General features: G+C 41.7%; 1 protein-coding gene across 1 annotated transcript in view; it reads left to right on the top strand.

The window, feature by feature from the left end:
- The window catches only part of LOC116387944 (collagen alpha-1(XXVII) chain A), a 60,410-nt gene that overhangs the window by 42,170 nt on the left and 7,261 nt on the right, over positions 1 to 10,979 (top strand). Inside the window, exons 23-33 of the mRNA XM_031855403.1 lie at positions 1,752 to 1,805; positions 1,915 to 1,959; positions 2,044 to 2,097; positions 2,186 to 2,239; positions 3,667 to 3,720; positions 4,424 to 4,477; positions 7,961 to 8,014; positions 8,286 to 8,330; positions 8,944 to 8,988; positions 9,221 to 9,274; positions 10,775 to 10,828. Coding sequence (XP_031711263.1) covers positions 1,752 to 1,805; positions 1,915 to 1,959; positions 2,044 to 2,097; positions 2,186 to 2,239; positions 3,667 to 3,720; positions 4,424 to 4,477; positions 7,961 to 8,014; positions 8,286 to 8,330; positions 8,944 to 8,988; positions 9,221 to 9,274; positions 10,775 to 10,828 — 567 coding nt within the window. The remainder of the gene's footprint in view (positions 1 to 1,751; positions 1,806 to 1,914; positions 1,960 to 2,043; positions 2,098 to 2,185; positions 2,240 to 3,666; positions 3,721 to 4,423; positions 4,478 to 7,960; positions 8,015 to 8,285; positions 8,331 to 8,943; positions 8,989 to 9,220; positions 9,275 to 10,774; positions 10,829 to 10,979) is intronic.

Consider the following 10,979-nt stretch of genomic DNA (forward strand, 5'->3'; position numbering starts at 1 on the left):
GTGTGTGTGTGTGTGTGTGTGTGTGTGTGTGTGTGTGTGTGTGTGTGCTCATGTAAGTTTGCATGTTTGTTTAAAACTGTTGCAGGACAATCAAACCATCTGTTGTGCGCATCATAATGGTTTCAATCCATATTCTTTGTATATCTCTGGTAAACAAATCAAAGAGTTAACACAGGAAGCGTTAGAGATATCTCTTAGTCTATGAAAACCCAACATCAGTGTGAAGCTGAATCTGTTTTCATGCTTTGCACCGCAGCAAAGTAATGCACAGCCTCGTGTTTAGCAGAACAATGAAATCCTTGCATGGGGTTAGCCCCCCGGTCTGCAGAGGAAGCCCACTAATGTAACTCTACACGAGGCCTTGAATGTGTGATATCAGCCTACAGAGTTATTATAAATTACTCACTTGTAGTCTCGGACACCTTTCAAATATGCAGTTTGATTTAATTGCTTGATTTTAATTGTGCATTCAAACGTTTGTTAAGTTCCTCTTGATTTTATTTGAGGTAATAAAGTAGGTCATGGTTATGGATTGCTCTTGGTTTGCATTGGAGAGAAGCTGAAGATATGTAGGGTTGGAGTTTTATGGAGGTTGTTATGACTCGTCCCTTGATGGTTGTGCTCTCACAATGAAGGACAGCCTGCAATTAATACTCTCGGCCACCAGGGGGTGATAACTGACATCGCCGAGTTTATAGGTGGTCAGATTTATAGTTGCCATAAAGTGCTAGAAGATGTTAATGGTTCACTGCAGAGGTATAAGATATTTGCTAACTTTATTTCTCAAATGCTTCATAGAAACACAGAAAAATGACATTTACAACCATAGATAATCTTTTAACCCCACTCATCTCACTTTTTCAAACTATTCCAGACCCTCCCTGTTTATCTTTTACTTCTTCCAACCCCCTCCTCTCCACCCTCCCCCTGTCTCCAACCCACTCACTTGTCTCGTTCTCCGACCCCTTCTCTCCTCCATCCGAGGGGAAGTGGTGTATGACTCCTTCAGGAGCTGTGATTGATCTCTGGCCATGTGCAACAGGTCCTCCTACTCCTCCACTTCATCCTCCTCAGCCAGCTGTCTTTTAGCTTAACTGCTCCGCTCAGAAAGACACCCTGTCTTCAGCTTCTGTCTCCCTTTTTTTAACCATCTCCCTCACCTCCTCACTTGCTCTTTGTCCCTCTCTCTCTTGGTGCAATTTCTGTTCTTTCTCTAAGTATTTCTTCCTTTCTTTGTTCAATGCGGTCAGTCACAAACATAAATCTTAATCAGGAGATAATAATTCTCATGTTACTACAAGAATCAGCTTTTACTGTGTGCTTCTGAGTGAAATACAGTGTTAACCTGTACTGTCTTACGAAAGCTGCCAACCTTTCTGGAGTAAAACTTTGGAATTGTTGAGTCATTCAGTCTTTAGGAGTTCGGCGTAGACATCTCTGACCTGGAGTTATTGCTGGTAAAAAAAAAAAAAAAGCACTTAGCTCCCCTCTTAACCCTGGGAATTACTGTCCGTACAGTCATTGAACACTTTCCCAGCCTGCCAAAATGTACCATCAGCATTACCTGTATATGACGCCATAGCACGTTTCAGCGGCATGTTCAGTGAGCTGCAACAGCTGTGGACTACTTCCCAGCTCACTCCTCAAACTGTCATCTCATAGGAAGCGGATCCTTTATATTCATTGTTAATGATTCATCAACTGGCAAGTGTATGTCTTGAAAATCACTATTCATTCTTGTCCTTTTTCAGGGTAGAATGGGCAGAAAAGGTTTTCCTGGGAAGGTTGGGCCGGAGGGAGTTAAGGTGAATAATGTCAATACTCACAAATCATTTTTTTGCTTTTGCTCAAAATATGAAAAATATTTGTTTAATAATTTTAAACAAAAGACTCATACTATATTTATCTCTGCAGGGAGAGACCGGTGTTGCAGGAATAGTTGGAACCATGGGAGAAAGAGTAAGAAACGCTGACATGGCCACTTCTATTTTTTTCCAAATGTCTATTCATTCAACCATCCAACACTGAGTCTGTGTATTTCAGGGTTTGGTGGGTTTCATCGGACCTGTGGGAGAGGCGGGACTGGCAGGAGAGAAGGTAAAAAAACTTTTTCCTTGTAAATGTATTCATTTAAGTCCTTACAAGGTCACTTTCAAGACTTAATGTTGTGCTCATGTACATTTAGGGGGATCGAGGGGAGATAGGTCATCCTGGACCACCTGGAGAAAAGGGAACAACGGTAAGACACAATAAGGAAGAGCGAGTGAGAGATTGGAGGGGTTTAAGTTTGATAACATTTGAGAATGCTCACAAATGATTTTCTGGGTTTGCTCTATCAAAAAGAAAAGTCTAAGAAATGGTAATTGTAAACTAAAATGTGTGTGTTATTCCCATGGGAATATACTGACGTGTGGGATTAGGTCAATCCCGTAAAAATATGCCAAAAGGGAAAGGAGGCACATCAACCCATGGACAATTTAGGACCATGTTTTCTAAGCATTGGGTTAGCACTAGGCGGGAGGCCTTGAGCTGGAAAAAGTCGTAACATTGGTATAAACAAAGGAGGAAACAGTTCCAGTGGATCACTTCCAATGGTTTACCTCCTTGACGGTAGTTAATGGTCACAGGAAGTGCTGACTTCTCATTCTCGAGTACCTAATGCTACTGGGATTTGCTGAAAAGAATAAAGACAGGAAGAAAGCCGGTGATCCATTTTCAGACATCCATTCATATTTTGCTTTTAGTCTGCAGGACACCTGAGTGCCCCCAAAGGTCTTGTGTTTGACGGGCCTTACTCTTACCTCTGTCACACACCTACCTTGCTCTCTCAAACAGAGCAAATGGCCGCTTTGTCATGTAGTGCCTGTATCTGATAAGAACCTAATGTATACTGTATCACCGGCTGGAGTGGATAAGAATTCAGTCATCATTCTTGCTGAAACAGAGAGATGTTTCCTGCTGGCTGACAGCCAGTTGGATTTGTCTCAGGATATGACCACACACACGCACAAACACACACGCACGTGCAAGGAAGTTGTCTGCACTCTCAGCTGCAAAACAGAAACAGACCCTCTGGAAAAGACTGCATCATACGTGGTGATGGGAGCTGACCAGCAGACATCGTAGCTGCTAACAGAGAGCTCATACTACAGGCTTTAGGATTTATTTTCCCATGGATGCATGAGATCAGAGCTGCCTACTGTGCTATGGCTTTGCATATTGGTTCAATTTTATTGCTGATCTGAGTGGTCTGACTTAAAATACTCCCCATTACACAGTTATGCTTTTATAAATGGTCCGGCCAAAAAATGAGGTCAAATAAAGGGGAAAGAAAAACAGCCAAAAGCAATATGTATTCATATATAAAATCATCTCCTCAGGTCTTTTCCCCATTGTCTCTTATTGGAGCAACAGATTTTCTTTCTAATGTGCAGAGCTTTTCTGCAGATGTGTGTTTGTACTTGTGTGTGTGCATGTGTGTGCGACTGAAATCCAATTTATAACCTCAAACATTATGTAGAATTCAGTGTTTCTGTCTTTAAAACCTGTCTAATAAAGTCATATTTGATGTTTTAGAGTATCATAGTATCGTTCATATAACACGATTTTGCGTCAGGTTGTAATCTATGTGCTGTGTGTGTGTTTGTGTCTGTGTACATATGATAGGGTCACCCAGGGACACCAGGGGAGGCGGGGCCTACAGGACCACCAGGAAGACCTGTAAGTCACCACTCTTTCGCTCATTTTGCACTTTCTCTCTTCTTTCCACTTTATCATTTTTGCAGATGATAGTAAATAGTCAATGAGCTGTATGGTTATCTGAGCCTTAGCAAGTATGGCTGTGTCAGAAAAAACTGGCACATGATGATAGCTAGAAGCTGAACAGATGAACAAAGATGTCTTTGCATCTGTGTATAAAAAGGCATCTTTTTTTGCAGTTGTAGCTTGTAGCGTTAACAACCTCCATGTACAGTCTGCAGTAAAGGTTCCTTTGAGCATTATGGGAGCTGGCAGCCTCCTGCTGAACCTGCATTACCCTTCTGTCAGTCAAAAGCGCAACACCTATAACCAATTAGAAGCTGCCCCTGCCTCCCCTTGCCCTGTCCTTGCCACGGTCTGGTTTGACAGAGTGCGGGCTGAGCATTGGTTGAAGGTGGGGGCCACTGAGCCACCAAAACAAACATAAATATGGGGCTCTGGGGTTCAGCAGGACAGGATTCCTGAGCAGGCCCTTTAATTGGTGTGAGTGACAGATCTAACAACAAACCCCATAGTGTGTTCCCGAGGTCAGGCTGCCCCCCCCCTGGGTCAACAACCTGGGGGCTCTGTGCTCTGTCAGTGCAAACCTTCGTTTTATCTCCCCTTCCCTTTTTCCTTTCCCCCTCTCTTCCCCTCTTCATCCCCCTTTTCCTTTGTTTGTCAGGGCTCTTCTGGAGGGGCTGGGCCAGCCGGTACCAGAGGACCCAAAGGCTTACGGGTAAGTTTGAAGATTCACACCTGTTGCTTTTGCAGCTTAGCTGTTGACTGGTGTTCTGCAGTCAGCATGTCATAGCTCCCAGCCTTTAAGACAGATCATAAACTCTGTAAAGGAGTTTAGATATACATCACTTTGCTGTTTTTGTGCACGCTGTGATGTGTGCCACTGCTGTTGTCGAGACGTTGGAAAAACTTTAGTGGGTGAACATAATAAAGTGATATGGAGCTGCCTCTCGACTGAGGTCATGTGTGTCTAACGGACATGGGCGCGAGTCTGTTCCATCTTTTTCAGCAGTCAGTGCTCATTATAGCTGCAGGAAGAGCTCCAGTGATGTAAAACAAACAGCTCTTTTTTTATTCCATATAAATGGAACAATGACTATAAGGTGAAGGAAAGAGCCCCCGTCAATCCAGCGACATATCATATGTCCTGGAAAATGTGAATGTGGCTGTGCTGGAGGTTGATTTGCAGATACATTTAGTACAACTGGGGAAACATGATTGATGGGGAGATTAGCAAAGCAAAGTTTTCCTTTTTGGTTAGCAGGAGGTTTCAAACTCATAAAACATCAGTCGCAAAAACCACAATAGCAGCTTTTAGCACCTGTGACAGTTTTAGAATCAACTGTGGAAATCCAACTTTATATTTTCCCTTTTTTTATCACATCACAATAATATCCACCTGATTTAGACATTTAATGTCTGAAAGCCTTAAGTGGGCTTGTTTCTCATTAGCGTTGCACATTGTGCCAGTACTGTACATCCCTGTATGCTGATTTTCAATAACTAAAATGAATATGTCAATTCATAGTGAGAATTGGCATTGTTGCAGAATTGTTGAGTTCGCAGCTATAACAATATTCATTTTGGCATCATTCCATTTAGGTAACTCACTGGCACTCCTAAAGTGATTTGAGGGTTCAGTGTTATTCGATACACCTGTGCTTCTCCTGTTAAATCATGTTAAACAGTTCTTCTGTGGGAAAATAAAATGTCCGTCAACATAAATGTAAAATAACTCAAGAACGTTCAACAAAAAGAAAATGAATACACTGCAGATACAGACGCCAGTAATCACCTGAGCTTTGTCAAATTACAGCTTCGGACTCTCAAAAGTGAAATCATAAACCACTCTTGTTTTGTGAGACATGAAAACAAGTGAATAACAGCTGGAGTTTTAGCTGCTAAATACCAGCAACAGAAATTGTAAGCTTGCGGAACAACATGCAGCAAATTAGTTATTGTTCACCAAGGCTATTAAAGTGGATTCCAAGAGAATGTAGTGGCCGTAATTAATGACGATAATGACTTGTGACAATGACAATGACGACTGTAAACATGGCGATGATGCAGGAGTCAGCAGGACACAGTTAAATGGATGTTTTAAGGGTCAGCTGATACACCTCAGCTATTATCCGCTGTCCTTTATGTGCTCCCTTGTTGGAGTTCAGACCTTTTCAGAGGTTTTTCAAAAATGCCTTTTATTGCTGTGGTCCACTGAGCCAGCTGGAAAGTGGGATAAAATCGCATCGAACCTCTCTATCTGAGGCGTCCATGGGAGATGGGCTTGTCTGTGGTTGGCCTGGACACACTCAGTCTGAGGGTGTGCTTTCAATTAATACGAATGTCTGCAGCTTCCAGTGCCAGTAAACCTGCCTGCTGCTTTGTGACTTATGTTGGGTAGTCTAAACTGAGAAACCTGAGTGTTGCAAGCCAGAAGACTTCATGTAAATGTGTGCAACCACAGATACACACTCTCACATGTCTCATTCCTGCTCTCCCAACCACACACAAGCTGTGTCTGCACAAAAAATAATTTAAGTTTTGTGTATACGCCTGGACAAACAAAATTCCCCTTTGTTTAATGTTACAAGTAAACAACAAATGGATTTCAATGAAGAGATGCTCAGAGGGGTAATCCACTCTGTAAAACTAAAATACTATAAAGTCTCGGTAAAGACGGGGCAGTTTCAGACAGCTTCTTTTGACTTGGTGTCATACATGAAGGACTATGCCATTCATAAGATGATTTCAACTGTGAATAAAACATCTTCGTGCTAAATGAGACCAAATACAACCTTTACACAGATTTAAACACCATATGTCTTTTAGATGTTGGCCTGAGACACAAAGCCTTAATGTTGACAGTGATGTAACATCTGGCCTCACTCTCAGAAACACTGGCACTGGACTGTTTTCTTACATGGAATTATATTGTGGAGTCAGAGACCAGAGAGAAAACTGCATGTTGACTCCAGACCAGCTACAAAGCTAGCGCCGCTATCGTCTCTCTGTTTTTTTCTGTGCTGACGTTTTATTTGCTTGTTTAAAAAAACCGATTTTGATTTGTGGATGTCAGCCATGTGGAATCACTGATCTGACTAATTGTGCTCTGTATCTAATAACTCCTCATGACGTCTAACCAACAAATCCTCAACTAATGTTTTGCATATTGAACAGCATATTTATCTCATCGTCTCTCCTTCTCGGCAGTTATTATTGAGCTAGTTTAAATGGATGTTTTTGATTGTCTTGAAATCATGCTCCAGGTGTTTCTATTCTGTCTTACAAATCAGCGTAACTCAGTGTAATTAATTAACTGTGAAGCATAATATTTCAGTGAACGTGTTGTTCCGTGGCCCGACAGGGTGAGGTATTTTACCTACACACCGGTTAATCCAGCTATGTAAACGCAAGCAGTGGGTAGCAGGTACCCCAGACAGGAATGTTAATGAGCGCTGCTTATCCAGCTCTATGTATAATAGGCTTATAGCACTTCAGCTAGCGGCGTTCTCCATGGGCCAGACTCCCACTGGGCCCAGTCACCAACCACTCACACAACAAGGCTGCCTGTGTGGCTGTGTCATGTTATATTTTCTTTCTCCTGTAAAATATCACTTGTTATTTATAATCACCGTTAGCTAGGGACCCATGGAGTATCACATTATCCGAGGAGGCAGCATCCTCCACAGCATAGATGAGAAAGTTGTGCAGGTGCCGAGCAGATGGACTGTATTGGTCTGCCTCCCATTTATTATCACTGCTCACTAGACGAGCAAGCCGTTAAGCGCTTTAGATTGATTATGTTTGACAGTTGCACCCATGTAATCTAAACAGTCAGACTGCTCTGACAGTGTGTGTGTGTTTTTAAGTGTGAGCGGTATGTATCTGTGTGCCCACACTTTGAGCCCTGATTGTTTAATAATGCAAGACATACACTAGCAGTAAATTTTCGCTGCGCTGTGCGGCACCCTGTTGAGAGACCAGCAGCTATTTCTGCTGTCCTTGTGTGCACGCATTTGCTTTTACACACACTTATAATTTGTAACTTACTGCTTTTGTTCGTCCTTAAAAAGTGTTTACAGTTTACAGGCCCTTGACCATGCTTCTGACATACAGAGATGTTTATTCACAGCATGTTATGGCTTTCCGGCTGTGTTACAGTGACCTCTGTTGGTGAAGTGACAGCTGTCTTGTGTTTCAGGGAGCGATAGGGCCTGACGGTCCAACAGGGGAGATGGGGTTAGAGGGCAAGACGGTAAGAAATCAGACATGATTTTGTGCATTTATTGGAATTTCCTTGTTGGTTTTTGAAACTAGAAACATTCACAAAGTCAAGTTGTGCAGACACATTAGTAATGACCATAAAGTAGCATTTATTACTGTCAAAGTTATATCCTCCGGCATATATATAATAGATTCTTCTGAATATGCATCAAAAATGGCAAGCTACACATCCACTCAGGAGGAAATATACAGTGAGCTGTCTCAGCACCTTGGCTATCTCTCATCCATCCCTCTCTCCACAGGGTGCTGATGGTCCTCCAGGAAAAATAGGTTTCCCTGGACCACAGGTAAAACACTGGGCTACTTTTCTACTTTTCCACTTCTTCCTCTCATATGTTTTTTGGTGGTTATGTTCCTCTGGAGAGGCAAAGCATCAGAATGATTTAGAGGACCTACATGATACCAGCAGTGTGGAGGCCCACAGTCAGATACAATAAATTACCTTGGAGGAGAGAACTGTCCTTGGAAGGTTTGGATGGTGGGGGTTTGAGAATATTTACTCAGCCTGCAACTAAACCCCACTTCTGGAAATTATTTGGGCACATGCCGCTGAAAATACTAACAATCTTTCTGTCTAGAAAGGCATGTAAATCTAATGTAGTAAGGGTCAATACATTAACTTACGGCCAAATTAAAAGAGATAGAGAAAGATATGGAATGACAAAAAGCACTTGCCATTGTTTAGTAAAAATCAAGGCCAAGTTAAAGTTTAGTGGCTACACACCCACAACTCTCTTTCCCCTTTTTTGTTTGATGTTGTACAATGGTCAGATATTGCGGAGTGATTCACAAAGCCTCAGTAAATCTAGACCTATGTATGTACTTCCTTTTATCAATTACAGTATCTCTGATCTAAATTCTCCTGTCCTACAAATTCTTCTTTTTATTGTGTCCCTGCAGGGGAAGATCGGAGAGTCAGGGGAAACCGGGCCTAAAGGTTTTCCGGTGAGTTCACTTTGCTCGTACATACAAATAATATACATCTACTACTTAATAAAGAAGTTCTTTGAGTAAACAACCCATGCTCTTATTTTAGCTATATTCTGTTGCTGATGGGATCACCTTAAAAAACTTAAACCTTCATAAAAACTATACATGTACGTAGTGTGTAATGAAAGTGAGATGATGTGTGAGCATGTACATGTATTTCTGAACTCACTTACCTTTCTGTTGCCAGGGTTTCCAAGGGCCCTCAGGACCTCCAGGGGACAAGGGAATAGCAGGCGAGCCGGTACGACCTTCCAACTGCGTCTCCATCGTTTCATAAATGTCTCTCTTGTTTCCTCATCTTCTCTGCATCTTTACCCCTGACATATCTTGACTTCCTCACTTGCCTCAGTCTCTGTCCCTCTCTCTCCTTCTATTATCTTTGTTAAGGCCCAATCTTTTACAGTATTCTTTCTCAAGCTCATCAAACTTTTCCTCTCCCTTTTTCATAATCCTACTTAATAGTTTTTATTAAATTCTCTTTGGCAACAAACAGCGCCTTGATTCTCTCTGCTGCCCAGCCCTGTTAGCTCCAAAATATCATAGCCAGGAGAATGTTAACGAGACATATTTTAGAAGTTATTGAAGATATATTTGCTTGTATTAAATGTTTCCTCCAGAGCAGCCAGAGACTTGTCTCATGCTTCACACGTCTGCTCTGTAGTGGCAGGAGAGTGAACTACCAGCATGCTGGGTGACAGCTTGTTAATAGAAGTGCTAAATTGCCTAACTTACAGTGAAAATATATGTGCTTATTGCAATGATGGATACAACCTTTACTGCTAAATATGTGCTGTCCTCCCTGTGGTTTTATTTAATGCACACTAAAAGAGGCCGAACAGAAAAAGATGGATCGTCAATATTAAAGGCAGGCACCCGTTTGTTTTCATTGGTACAAATGGATCACAGGCTATTACTCTCCTGTTTCTAAATTATTAAAACATGGATCTCTGCTATTAATAATGCCGATTACTATCTCAACGGGACACTCACGCAGCTGAATGGAGTTCACTTCATACAGCCGACTGTTTATACCTACAATAGTAAAGACAACCTTTATGGGAGAGGCTTACTTTAAAATGTATTTGTTTTTGAGTGGTTCAGTTAGCATTTTAATAGGTAACATACAATTGCACAATCGTGTCAACTACAAGCTATAAGTGTTTCTTTCTATCTGTTTTGTGAGTTGTTAACATTTTTTTAACAGTAGTTTGGATTTAGACAAGCTATTGGGGTAACGGATAAATAAAGATCCACTCATAGGAGGAGGACTAAGTGATGTTTCCCAGCAACCACTTGTAAATATAAATTGTCTCATCTCTTGTGCCGCACAGCTGCTTTCACTGATGAGACAATACGCTTCTGAGCCCTGCTGTTAGCTTTCTTTGAAATATGAATTAAAGACCACACAGATGACTTCAGTTATATCATCATTGTTGTTTGGACTGGATGCAAGTCAAGCACGGAGCAAACATTATTCATATATACGCTGAGAGTAAGACGTATTCATGGAAATGTAGCGATGTTTAGAAGCATAATTAGTGACAGTTATTCTTTGCATTCAGAGCCAAACTGCGTACAGATGGTTTACTGATGTCTCTGCAGTTGGCTCTTCCACAATAAACACTAGCCAGGCAGTTTCTATTTTTCATACTTACTATACAAGATCTGATGTTAATTAGTGTGAAATATCTCCAGCTTTTGGTCTAATTATCATTAAAGTAAATGTGTTATCATCTCATAGGGATCCCCTGGGCCACCAGGAACCGTGGGACTGTTAGGAGAAGTTGGTCAAAAGGTGGGACATTTTGCAAACACACACTTACACACACACTCAGCCATATGTGTGCATGCATATTCCACATTGATAAGGTCACTGGCATTCATCTGCACACTCACACTCACACACACACACACACACACACACACACACACACACACACACACAC

Source organism: Anarrhichthys ocellatus, unplaced genomic scaffold (genome assembly GCF_004355925.1).
Source record: "Anarrhichthys ocellatus isolate YVR2014 unplaced genomic scaffold, GSC_Weel_1.0 scaffold16, whole genome shotgun sequence".
NCBI lineage: Eukaryota > Metazoa > Chordata > Actinopteri > Perciformes > Anarhichadidae > Anarrhichthys > Anarrhichthys ocellatus.